Source organism: Hippoglossus hippoglossus, chromosome 8 (assembly GCF_009819705.1).
Source record: "Hippoglossus hippoglossus isolate fHipHip1 chromosome 8, fHipHip1.pri, whole genome shotgun sequence".
In the NCBI taxonomy this organism is placed as follows: Eukaryota; Metazoa; Chordata; class Actinopteri; order Pleuronectiformes; family Pleuronectidae; genus Hippoglossus; species Hippoglossus hippoglossus.
The window spans coordinates 15573090-15586647 of record NC_047158.1 but is presented as its reverse complement, the minus strand read 5'-3'; the positions used below and the strand labels follow the sequence as shown (position 1 = coordinate 15586647).

Genomic DNA, 13558 nt, shown 5'->3' with positions numbered 1-13558 from the left:
AATACCCTTGATGCCTCTGTATGTTCTGCATTAATTCACAGTTCACATTCTGTGCAAAGCCTGTCATGAATCGCGCACCCCGTGAAGGATTGCCTCAGACTAGTGCTATTGAAAACGGTTAATCCTCTGTGGATGGATATGTAAATTCTGAAGTGTGTTGCTCTGTGTTGCTGGAACACTCCTGATTGTTGGGGATAAACGGATGTGCACAGTGTTTGTTGTTGTGGGTGCTGGTGTGGGAGAAAGGCAGCGAGACAAAAAGAAGGTAGCCGGGAGCATAAAGACCTGTCCCATCCTTCAACTACACAAGAATATACAGTATAATCCCCGCAGTGATCACACACATTACATACGGTGCTTTCTTGAAAAACAGCTTCTTTTGAACCTATACAGTAAACACACGTCAGAGCTCAGAACTGTTTTCTGTGCATTTGCATCCCTCATCTTCACCACGTGTCATCTACTGATCTACTAATGCCAGAAGTCTTTATCGGTCTGTGTGTGGCTCACATATCTTGAGAAACATTCATTTTTTCGACTTCACACTCTGTATGTGTATCCTTAAGGGCCCTATGAAGTGCAGTGTCGAATTTGGACAATGCATTCACGGTAACAGCCGTGTTCACGACAACAGCGCACACCGATTCTCGAGCTTCACCAAACTTTGGATAAGCAGGAGGACAGCTGTTTGTGCAGCAGCGCTGGTGCAGCATCAGGATCCTGCAGACTGGGTCCTTACTTGCCGCAGCTCAATTGAATGCGGGTCACTTTTACAGTTGCAGAAAGAAAGCTGCAACCACAGGCCAAACGAACAGCCCATTCCAAACAGAACGGGCACGGCACTAGTTATTTAGTGAAGAACTGAATTCCCTTTAATCTAACGTGTGATCAATATTGTAGAATTTCTGTAGATTTGAGTTTGTTCTCTTGTATAATTTATGACCTCTCAGGGGGGTTTTCTGTGTTTGTCTTTGAATCTGCAGAAAGAGACGCAGTCAAAACCCGCCAACTCTTTCTTACTGATCGTTTTATGCTTCTATAATAAAGGTGATGTAACAGGAAATGAGGTGAGAGAGATGTGAAATTACCAAAAGTCCCTGCATGGCCAGACTTCAATCTCATTCACAATTCTTGGTTGGCGCCTTAAGGCAGAGACGCCTTAACAGTGACAGTGGAGCCGAGTATGAATCCATTTGGATGTGACTATTGATCACACCGAGTTAGACCAGTCCGCGCTTCGTATACTCCCTCATGCAACTGAAAAGCAGCTGAGTCATCAAACGTTGAGTCTATTGGTATCAGAAAACACATCTGAGCCACCAGTGAATTTGCTTCTGGAGTGACGAGCATGCTGATACCAATGAGATTTGCAGTATTTTCATGCATATGACAAGTGCGCTCACAACTCGGGGTGGAGCCCGTTAAGATGAATGCAGGGAACGGATCCCAAAAGACCAGATATAATTCTGCAGCTTTGCAATCAGGTCTTCACAGTGATTTTAGGTCTTTAAACAACTGTGCACGATGGAGCGTTCAGCCCAGGAGAACACGGCTGAATGTGTCAAGCCAGTCAATTAAGCCAAGCCAGAAAAAAAAAGAAAAGAAATCACAGTAAATTCAGAAATAGCTCAGAGAGGAATGGGAGGCAGAGGCGATCCTGAGAAGAGGGAACTTCAATTCCCGGACGAAATAGCGTGAACATGGGGGGATTATTTGATCCATACACAAATCCTACACGTTGACCAGGACAATTTTGGCAACGTTACTGAACACTAAACGCAACCTCAAGTCTGAAACTCAGAAAACCATCAGTCAAACGGACGCTTTCCACCTACGTTATCTTCGCAAGCCCTTCTTAGTATCCTCCCAAAGCCGGAGCACATGATGCTCAGTTTGCACAATGATATTTAGGTTGAGATTTAAACTCAACTCTTCCCCCGAGTCAGATCTGATGTGTCCAGATGATGCTGTCACTTGCTGCATCTTGATATATCTCAACCTCATTAAAAATGAATTAAAACCCATTATCTGTTTATTTTTCACTGTTGTACTGTTCAGTTAATATCTCACAGTAAAACACAGCACTGTGTTTTGGGGGAATAGCGTCGCTCACAAGCAAAACACCTGCTGAACTTTTACAAATTAATATTCTCTCAGAGATTTTAGGGATTGTGACCCAACTCATTTTAAATTTATGAAGAATTATAATGTTAATGTACTTAATATGTCTCGGGGAGTTAAAAGGGTTTTAAAATACTGGCAATCAAATTTCCATTGCAGCATTTATTGTTCTTTATATTGAGGTTGAGCAAAAGGTTTATTTGCCGATCCCCTTTCAGTAGTTACTGTATATAGTCTTTTGTGTGTTATATCTCCAGCAGTATCTGTGTAGTCTGTCTTGTAGCAGCACTATACACACAGAGGGTAGTTAGAGAGCAGCAGGGCTTTGCAGACCCATAAGCCACAGCCTGATCCCTGACATATACAGACAGGGACTCCCAGCCATCTGCCGAGATGACACAGTTGGATAGGCACATTTTCTCTTTCTCTCTCTCTGACTCTCAATCGTGACTCAACCTCTCTCTCTCACACGCACACGCACACACACACATATACAATTGTCACTGGTTCTGAGGATTTTCTGTCTGTCATCTATCTCAAGGGTTGCCAGAGAGCTCTGGTGGTCACAGATAGTGACTTAGCCCACAGCCATGCAGCTTCACTCAAAGCCGAACATTTAGACTCCAAATTCAGGGCCTTAGTTTGAGCCTGCAACTTTTAATATGAACAGGTCAGACAGCCCCAAAAAAGGGTGAGTGAGGGAGCTGGTGGTAATTTGAAAAGAAGGAATTACGGAGATAAAACTGAATGAAATGCGAAAATAGAGAAAAGAAAACTATGATTTAGAAGAGGAAGTTAAGTTGAGGGGCTACACTATCCTTGTTTCTTTATCCATATCTTTATACCAGTATTACCATTTGTAATTATTGCATTGAATTTGATGTTTTATTATGGTGTGCTAGCGTGAAGGATGTACATACGTATATATTTAGATTCTGTGTTATGCAATGCATTTGACCCATTTCTTTTTGGGATTGCAAGACTTTACAAAATCATACATCTTCCTCTGGTAATACATTAAAAAAAAAACCTGTAGAGACACATACACACAGGAAGGAAGACAGATCAAAAGTAATCGTATAAAGAACTATTACATGTCGATAAATTGACTCAGGAAAACACACAACTCACAATAAATGAGACAGTAGAGAAAAACAATTATATGTATCAGTGCAATTAAACACAACGATCTTATATGTGTGTGTTGCAGCCCCATGTTTCGCAGCAGTTTGTTCTATTTACCACTAGCAGTGCTGTAGAGTCATGTTTGCATGAGCAGGGTCCCTTTATTATCTAGTATACGTGTTTTATTAGAGGTGATATGAGTCACATTCCTGCAGACTGCTGCATAGTGACGGTCAGTGGCCATAACAGGGAGCAATGCAGCAAAAGATACAAGGAAATAAACTACAAACTGATGTGCTGTTGAAAGCAGGTCTATAAACTTAAAAATTCTTTTAATTATGTATTGGGAAATCCATTCATCATGTTTAAATTAACTAACTGTGTTGGTGAGAAACACCGAATTGAAGTTATGACTTTTTGCACAGTATATAATGAACTGTTTCTTCTTCCAGTGTTTAATGTATAATGTATTACCCTCAGAGTGAAACTGCCTCCATAATATCACGAGACGCTCTCTCTATCTTTTAATGCACATCATTAATGTAACAACACGACTCCCCGGGGCACCCTGCTCTGATAAGGGATCAATCAATAGACATCTACACCTCTAAACTTGCACGTACTGAATATTTCATGCAGCAGAAAGATGATCATTGACAGTGCTGCACCGTCTTCATATTCACTGCACATCTCTCCCACCTCACCAGTCTCTAATAACTCCGAAAACTGAAGCACCGACTCAGGCCAACCGCCCCTCTTCGAGTCAAGTCTTATTACCAGAATTCTTATGATAATATCGCCCATGCAGCTTCCCACACATGCAAATAGGCTGCTGTTCCCTCCAGTCTCTCACACTGCGTTGAAAATAGCTGAGACTAGAACACAACTTGTGTAACATTGATTTGAAATTCAATCTAGACAACTACCTTAGGGCCCTGGGCCAGTTCTTAGATCCCTCTCCGATACCGACGCTGGAGGAGGCAAAGGGGCTGGCGTGCATGTGGGAAAACAAAGAGAAATAAGCAGACAGAGTCAGGAAATACACACAAACTGCTTAGATACTCCCACAGTGCTGCTGTGTGCAGGTGTAAATACAAGCGCACACACACACACACACACACACACACAGCAGCCTTGACAGTCATTGCCTGTGATTTCTCTGATACTTCTGCATGTAGTGCTGGTGACAGACAAGCACCCTCTGACACAAAGCATCAGGCTGAAGAGGTTTTTATCCCCGGATCTTTTATCTGGTCCACTTGTCTGTCACCTCGAGAGGAGCTGTGAGTATTCCCCAAGGTGCCATTTAGCCATGAGGGTCCTGAATATATCACACTGATCACTTGCATTCCTCCAAAACAACTTATACACACCAAAAACCCTTATCCTCAGCAGAAAAGAAATAGTAATCAGTGTGGACAGGAGGGAAAACAGTTCACAGTCTCTTGTCTTTGTGATATGGTGGAAAAAAAGTTGTGAGAACAAAATAAAAACAAACAGGTGGTTGATGGGAAAATTTGATTCGGGAAGAGAAGAGCAATGGAATGTGGGATGGGATTGATTCAAATATAAGTGGAAGGAGAAAGGAAAGGGGGAGAAACCTCATGCTTGATAATTGGTGCTAAGTAGGATGAGGCTGGTGAGAAGTGATTTCATTTAGCTGCATGGGAGCAGAACTGGTGAATCAAATCAGGTTAGAAAATATAAAGGAGGATCAAATATTCTTGGATTTTCTCCTCCAAACCAGATTTCCAGGAACAGAAACCTACATGCAAATACATTCTCTTGTTATTCTCCTCTTGTAATCATATGACTTTTTACGCGTGGGCCAATGTCATCAGCCTCAGTAAATGTGACTTGTCAGGCTCTGAACAAGTGAAGCCCAAAGGACACATTAGAGCACAGTTGACAACACTCTGCCTTGTTATTCACATGCATTTACATGGTTAATGGGATTAATTGCAGGTTTGTGACTTGTTATGATTGACTAGATGAGCGCGCTACGCTAATGCTGCATTCACGTCGTATCAGAGTCAGCGGAATTATGGTTTTTGATTGTGAACATGATGATTTTTCTGAAAACTCGAATACGTTGTTCTGTGTCTTTGTGGATGTGATGTTACAGTCTTTGTAAATGTTGTCGCAATGTTAAAGAAAGTGGAAAAGATTCCTGGATTCCGTTCAGTTGTTATCGTGTAATCTTGCTAGCTATCAAGCAACGATACAAACCAACCAACAAAACTAGTTCCCTAAATTTACTTGATTGTTTCATCATGATCCATAAATTATTCCCTGGGAAAATGTGTAAATATCCAAAAATATTTTTTTTTAAATCACCTTGCAATGTTAAAGATCACCCTGCATCCTTCCACTGAGTTTCATGGTAATCTGTCCAGTAGTGTCATAAATGACGTGGGATTTTTCTTCATTCATTACTATTAGCACACACACACACACACACACACACACACACACACACACACACACACACACACACACACAGAGGGACAGACAGTAACAAAGACTCCTGTCAGTGGGGGGGCTAAAATCTGATGTGTATTACCAATAGATGACAGATCTCCCGTGTGTTTTCTCTCTCTCTCTCTCTCTCTCTCTCTCTCTCTCTCTCTCTCTCTCTCTTTCCGTCTCCCTCATTAAAAAACTAACTCAGTGGGAGCTGTTACGTTTTCTTTTCGTTCTATTTTTTACCTGCAGCTTTTCCGCATAACGCCTGCGTTTTCCTGCCATCTTACCCCCTAAACCCTCATCACCTGTCTGGGAGAAACAAACACCATCATCATTCAGCGTGCACGTGTGACGAGAGCTGCCAATTTGCTCTCATTAGCTTCATTTCCAAAGGGTGAAACGGAGGCGTTTAGCACCTTGATTTTCTCTCGGCGGGTTTGTCTCTACTGCCCTCTCTCTGTCAGCGACATGTACCGTTATTCTGGCTGTGTGAGAGTGCATGTGCGTGTGTGAGAGGAGAGAGAGAGAGCGATAGAAAGAAAAGAGGAGTGTGCATGCATGAGTCTGGGCCACAGCTGTTGTGGTGCTCCCCCTCCCCCCTCTCCTCCCTCCCCTCTCCCATCTTTCTCTAATATAACCCTCCACTGTGCAGGTCTAAGCTCATGAAAAAGCATTAAATCTGCCAAGTCAGCGCAAACTGAGTCCACATAGGCATGCAGTTCAGTTTCATTGCTTCACACACACACACACACACACACACACACACACACACACACACACACACACACACACACACACACACACACACACACACACACACACACACACACACACACACATTCTGCTGAACAGTATGTTTGCTGTAGCCTGATCACACGCTGCTTCAGATAAAGGAGCTTTTATTATCAAGGACACTCACTGATAAAGGAGGTGTGTGTGTGTGTGTGCGCACAACTGTGAGGGGAAATTTCATAGCATGTGTGTGTGTGTGTGTGTGCGTCCGTGCATGTGTTGCAGCCTTTCACATCACAAACCTGCTATTACCTTCATTCAAAATTCTGAGGAGCTTCCTCCCAGACAGGAAATTGCATTTCACATCCTGGTGACCATGGCAACCAAAGCTCGTAATGCCTGTCAGTCAGGTTTATGTTACATCTTTTGCATAGTGGAAAGGGAAGTTAGGGTTCATGCATGGTCAAATACTAAATAAATACTAGTACTCAATAATAAGTAAATTCATCTTTATAAGTCAAGGAAGCTTTGTTTTATGCAGAGAGACAGTCTCTCTCTCTCTTTTGCTATCTATCCATGCAGTGTACTTTAATAATGTAGAAGTTATTTACAACTCAGAATGTGAAGAAAATGTTCTCATTGTTAAAATTGCTTCTTTTTGTCACTTTTATTCAGTAACCCTGATGATCTACTCTTGCGAAGGCACCTTGATCGCAGCATATTTGAATTATAACGTCACAGGTGCTTTGAGTGCTCGGGCTCATAAGATCACCTTTAATTCCTCTGTCCACATAGAAGCTTTGATCCCCCTGCCCCTGAAAATGTAAAAAAAACCACCATAAGTCCCCTCCTCCTCATCCTGGGTGGGAAAGACAGGATCACAAAGGCAGCAATTGATTTGCCTGCGAGTGGCGGTTTCTCTGACATGTAAAAGAATAGGAGGGGAGGGTTTTTTCTTTTGTCTGTGGTTTGACTCTTGGAGAAAAAAGGGAGACGGACGAGAAGAGGAGGGGGAGAGGAAACTAATGCACCGCTACACACTGGAGTCCAATCCACGCTAATAGAGTGGAGGAGGGGAGGGAGGATAAAGGAGGGCAGAGGGGATATGGCAGCAGGTTGGAGCGTGTGTGTGTGTGTGTATGTGTGTGTGTGTAGGTTTAGCTGACTTTGTGCAAGTAGAACAGTTATAGCAGGTTGTTATGTGAGTGTGAGAAAGAGGAAACAAACGTGTGAATGTGGAGAGATAATATCCTTCTGCCAGACAAGAAGAGAGAGAGAAAGACCAAAGAGGCTTCGAGCGGCCCCCTGACTCAGATCCATGGCTTGCTTGGCACATTCACATCTCCTGGATGTCTGGCTGTGTGTGTTTGTCTGTGTGTGTTGGTGTGTGTTTGGCGGGAGGAACAGCAGCATGTGAGCAAGAGAAGAAAAAAAAAATCTCATCCAGCTTCCCCCTCAGCTGCCTTGTCCAAGCAGGCTTTGGCCTCATGCGTCAGCTCGTGTCCCAGAAAGAGATGCTGGGATGAGTTTCACGCTGCAGGGAACACAAATTTGATGAGAGCTGAGGAGATTTGATCAGACGGGAGCAGAAATGTCTCAAACTTCAAATCAAACACATTTGATTTGAGAAATAGAGGTGAATGTATGGAGGTATTGTTTTGAGTTGCTTTCTGACGTGGCAGTAGTGAAGAGGGATCTGATACAATGACAGAGCTCCAGCACTTTGTTTAAATTCACATTTTCAACTAGCTCATATTTCAGTCCTCAGCTTGAATTACTTTCAGTTTAAGAGGAATATAAATACAGAAACATAAAAGGCTTTAAACTCATAATTCCATATAGTTCCCCGTGAAGAACCTTCTGAAACTTGGGATGACAGACGACTGAATTTCTCATTTCCATGCACAGTGGTGAATACATTTCCTTACTTGGAAATACGGGTTCATTACAACACAGATCTGTATACAAAGATCCTGTGTTTAGCGTATATACAAAGAAAACATGGAAAAGAAAGAGATACAAAAAGTTTCCTGCTGATGTTCGTTGTTTTCTTCGTCTTTCAGGCAGACCCGGGAGCAGGAAACGCCTCCAGACTTCTTCTACTTCTCCGACTTCGAGAGGCACAACGCTGAGGTCGCTGCTTTTCACTTGGACAGGTGAGTTTGCCAACTTTTTCTAATCCCAGCCCCCCCCCCCCTCTCTCAAAAACATAGAGATCTCTCTTTGACTCATCTGTTTTTGCGTTTTTAATTCATCCTTCACGGGAAGAATGACGGGTCACACCCGACGTGCTCGTTCACACAGACAGCGACACTTTAACCCCATTATAAACTGGAGGTGTGCCATAATAGACTTAAGCTGTGAAAATTTGAATAGGATTATAAATACGCGAGGGATTACCTAATACACAGAGAGCTGGGAACATCTCCTCCACTTGCTGCTGAGTATAATGATTTTCACATGATCCTTTTACTCTAAGGACGAGTTAAAAAAAAAAAACTTCTCAACAGCGAGGAATACTAAGAAGCGTCAAATATGATGGTTTGGGATTCTGGGGGAGGATGATAAATGGACTGCAGGTCATATCAAGGTCTGCTGAGGGCACGGTAATTGTACTTCACACGTACACAGTCTGTTAGTTGAGGTCAGTGGTTTGTGTTTGCATGGGCAGAAAAACAAATGGAGCCAAACAGGAAGCCATGGGGCACGCCATTACCACCAGGACATAGTTTTAGAGCAGGAGGAGGTGCCTGTAATACCCCTAAAGAGCAGTTTGTTTTTAGTTTGCATGCACCACAGGATGTTTCTCTTGGCTAAAACTTGATGTAACCCAATTTCTAATTCCAGGCAGTTCTGATAAAATGCACTTAAAAGTCTTGAATTTTAAATTTAAAGAGGTAACATCCTGTTTTCAATGATTACGTATAAATCACTGTTCTTTACCTGTGTACTATCTTATTGTGAACTCCTTGCGACTCGAGGGTGTGTAATCGGCAAGAGTGCACACAAATAGACACTTCAGTGTTCTCTCTCTCACACACGCACACACGTAGACGCACTCACAGGTGCTCCTTTGTCACCGGGGCTCAACATGACAGTGCAGTTTTCAGCTCCTGAATGCTGTCCTCTGTAGGCTAAGGTTTCGCCAACTCTGTTGCACCCAGCCAGTCTGTCTGTGTGTCTGCCTGCTCCCAGGAGGCTTAGTTCTCGACTCCAACTGGTCGGGCTCATTTGGACAGAAAACATACACTGAGATGTTCTAATCAGGGGCTGAATAGGAATTGTGTTCTGACATAGGAGCATAAGGAAAGAATGAAAGAGAGACAGAGAGATGCAGGCAGAAAAGAGAGGACACAGAGTTGAGAGCAGGACGAGTAGAATGAACCTTCTCTACCATCTGACTATAAGCGGAGGATTAGATCGGGATTAAGTGGATGTGGTTCATAAAGTTGTGTATTGGTCTGTATTTTAACGCATGTTGAGACAGACGTCCTTGTTTTGCTCACAAGCAGATGGCGAATGCCTGTAAATGCTGCTCTTGATGCCAATGACACAGTCGGACACAAAGCACTGCAGAGTTGGTGAATTATTTATATATCTCGTGAGGTGAAACCGTACGGATCAAGTTCTGTGCTGACGGGTTTGATGGGAAATCACAGAATTTTGCTCTTCTGCGAGGAAAAGGATCCTGATGTTGAACTTTTTCTTCAGGTTGTTTCTGTTTAGGCTCAAATGGACACATGCAAATAATGAACTTAATGATGATTTGGAATGAAGTGTTTTTATAAAGCGCTTTTCCAGTATTATCTATATTATATATTACAAGTCGCATTCATCCATTCATGCACACATATGTACGCAGCACTTTTTTTATCACACAACATTCACACACTGTTGACACAACTGTGAGGGGCAGTTTTGCTTTTTGGAGTTCAGCTGGGGATCAAGCCATCGAATGTCAGGTTATTGGACGACCCGCTCAACCCCCCGAGCCACAAAGAGGCTGAATATGCTGCATCTATTTACAAGAAAGTAAAGTTGAAAAGACAGTGTGTATGACAGTAAAATTTGGAGTTGATCTTTCCATCTGTAACTATGGCGACATTGATGTTATGGCAAACAGCACAGCTTCAGATAAATAGTTTTAATTACACATTTAAAGATCCATTCAAAAAGCCAGATGAATGTGTTTAAAATACAATGTAATACAAATGTCTCTCTCTCTCTCTATAGGATCCTGGACTTCCGAAGAGTGCCCCCGGTGGCGGGACGACTTGTCAACATGACAAGAGAGATCAGAGATGTGACACGCGATAAGAAGCTGTGGAGGACCTTCTTCATCTCACCAGGTAGTGACTCTGCCCGCCTCTGCAGTTTAGCACAGTGTCGTAGCTTCTTGTTGTTTTCATCCTATTTAAAACAAACGTATCTCACTGGCTTCACTTCTAAGACACGACTGATTTAGGCAAACTGGCTCATGTACAAAGTGAACTATGGGGGGGGCATGTTTGAACATCCTGGTTGTTTTTTCAGAGCAATGAAAGTGTGAAGAATCTGGCATGTATGACAACAAATAAAGTCAAAGCTAAAAGTTACCACAGGGTGGCGCTTTGAAGTCAAATCAATTTGTGCTATTCAAAATACTACTACGCAAAACATGATGGTTTTTTACGATTCTTTGATGAAACAATTAACAGAAACAAAATGTAAAACACAAGTGAAATGCTTTGAGCAGTGTTGTCCGTCTGATGTGTAGAGGACAGATGACCAGGTTCTCTTCCCTCCCTCTGAATCTGCGATTAGGAAAACATCCCCATCCTGGTGTTTTCACCGTCTACTTATTTCCTTCATATCTGTTGTTTTGTGATTCACTTCCTCATTCCGCTTTTTTTCTCCCCTCAGCCAATAACGTCTGCTTCTACGGCGAATGCTCTTACTACTGCTCCACTGAGCACGCTCTGTGCGGGAAACCAGACCAGATCGAAGGCTCGCTGGCGGCCTTCCTGCCAGACCTGAACCTGGCCAAACGCAAGACATGGAGAAACCCCTGGAGACGCTCCTACCACAAACGCAAGAAAGCCGAGTAAGGGAGCGACACTAGTGAAGCACATTCACAAATCTGTCAGCAGTGACGCTCCTCGTGACGTTGATCGGTCTGTGCTACTTTTCCAATAATCCACATTTAATTATCTTATCATCTAAAACATATCTTTGACATGTTCCCAGGTGGGAGGTGGACCCAGATTACTGTGACGAGGTGAAGCAGACGCCACCGTATGACCGTGGCACTCGACTGCTGGACATCATGGACATGACCATCTTTGACTTCTTAATGGGTACGTGAAAAAAATGTAATTAACATGAGAAATTAAAATGAATGGGTCTCTTTTAATAAATAATTACTTACTTAATCATTTTAATTCACCATCTCTCCTTGTGCAGGTAATATGGATCGTCATCATTATGAAACTTTTGAGAAGTTTGGAAATGACACTTTCATTATTCACCTCGACAACGGAAGAGGGTAAAGACATCAATCAGCTTTTATATTATAATATATACTTAAATTATACTTCTTTAAGTTTCTGTGTGAGTAGCTTTGAATGTTTGATCCATTGGAATCTTGCAAATATTCAGAAATTAAATGGAAATCAATTTGCTCACTTTAAATATTTCTCACGCTTTGAGGATTTAGAAGAAATACATCCCAGAAACTTCAGCCGTAATAGTTTGAATAGTTGTTTTAAAAGCAAAGTGCTGCTGGTGATAAATCCTGTGTTGTTTTATTCCCACCCTTGTAGGTTTGGAAAACACTCGCACGATGAGCTGTCCATCCTGGTGCCCCTCAGCCAGTGCTGCAGGTCTGTGACTTTTCAATGTCTTTTCATGGCCTTCGAGGATAAGTTATGTCAGGCTGAGGTCTTCCAGACAGAAGAAATATCTAAATCTAAAGGGGAGATAACTTTAGAGCTTACTAAGCAAAGTCCATCAAGGTGGATCAATATAAAATTCCTAAATGGGATGTAATGTTAAAAACTATTATCTCTTGTTTTTAGAATATGTGCAGCCAACACTAATTATCCTGATGTGTGAGGTCAATCGCTCAGTTATCCTCTCTCCCATGTTTCCAGGGTGAGGAAGTCCACATACCTGCGTCTCCAGCTGCTGGCCAAGGAGGAGCACCAGCTCAGCTCCCTGATGGAGGAGTCTCTGCTGGGTGACCGACTGTCCCCCGTCCTCATCCAGCCTCACCTCCAGGCCATGGACCGCAGGCTCCGGCTGGTGCTGCAGGTCCTCGCGGGCTGCATAGAGAAAGAGGGCTCCGTTAACGTGGTGGAGGAGGATTTAGTCAGGGACACGGCCACGCGCAGGAGCCGAGGCCACAGGTAGTGAGGGCGTTGCTCGAGAGTGACCGCCAGTGACACAATGGACAATGTGCCGCGGTGGTCTGTGGCTGTCTGACCAATGGGATTGGACCAAAAATCCCTCTTCTGATATCAAGCTGAATTCAGTGAATTCCAAGACTTGCCATCATTGCCTCTATGGAAACTTGTGTTTGAACTGTCCACAGACACGATGGAAGACTGTGCTCACACGGAGGCTTTGTATTTGTTAGATACAGATGTATTTTTCTTTCATCAGATGTTGTATAAGACACAGAGGAACCACTGCTGTGTTCGGATTTTGTCCTGTTTGTTTTGAATATGAGGGTATCAGCTTGTTTTTATGTGTTTATTATGTTAGTGCATAACCAAATGAGAAATTACACTGACTGGGCATCTTATGGCCAGATAATAAGCTTTATCTGTTATCACAATGTATGAAAAGGTTAAGAAGGTGTGTGGAAGGTTCCAGTTATAATTTTGTTTATAACAAATGTCAGAAATTATAGTTTTCACCTTCTGCTGTAAACTTCATGGAGACGAGAAGTTAAGGCCGAGTACAAAAACGTACAACAAATAGGGAAAAAGGTTTTTTAATGGTGGGTTTTCTTTATCTATTTTTTTGTCTTGGCACAGACTTGGACTTTTTAATGTCACTATATTTCTGAACAGCATAAATAGGAGTATTCTTCTCACTGTTCAAGCAGTACCATCATTTTGCCTTATTCCAA

The 13558-nt window shown here is 42.6% G+C and overlaps 1 protein-coding gene across 1 annotated transcript in view; it reads left to right on the top strand.

Moving 5' to 3' along the window:
* Positions 1-13259, top strand: part of fam20ca (FAM20C golgi associated secretory pathway kinase a) — a 34088-nt gene extending 20829 nt beyond the window's left edge. The window contains exons 4-10 of the mRNA XM_034594263.1: positions 8508-8600; positions 10678-10793; positions 11347-11527; positions 11671-11780; positions 11887-11968; positions 12246-12305; positions 12576-13259. Of these exons, the coding sequence (XP_034450154.1) occupies positions 8508-8600; positions 10678-10793; positions 11347-11527; positions 11671-11780; positions 11887-11968; positions 12246-12305; positions 12576-12834 (901 nt within the window). The 3' untranslated portion in view covers positions 12835-13259. The remainder of the gene's footprint in view (positions 1-8507; positions 8601-10677; positions 10794-11346; positions 11528-11670; positions 11781-11886; positions 11969-12245; positions 12306-12575) is intronic.
* Positions 13260-13558: the final 299 nt, after the last annotated feature.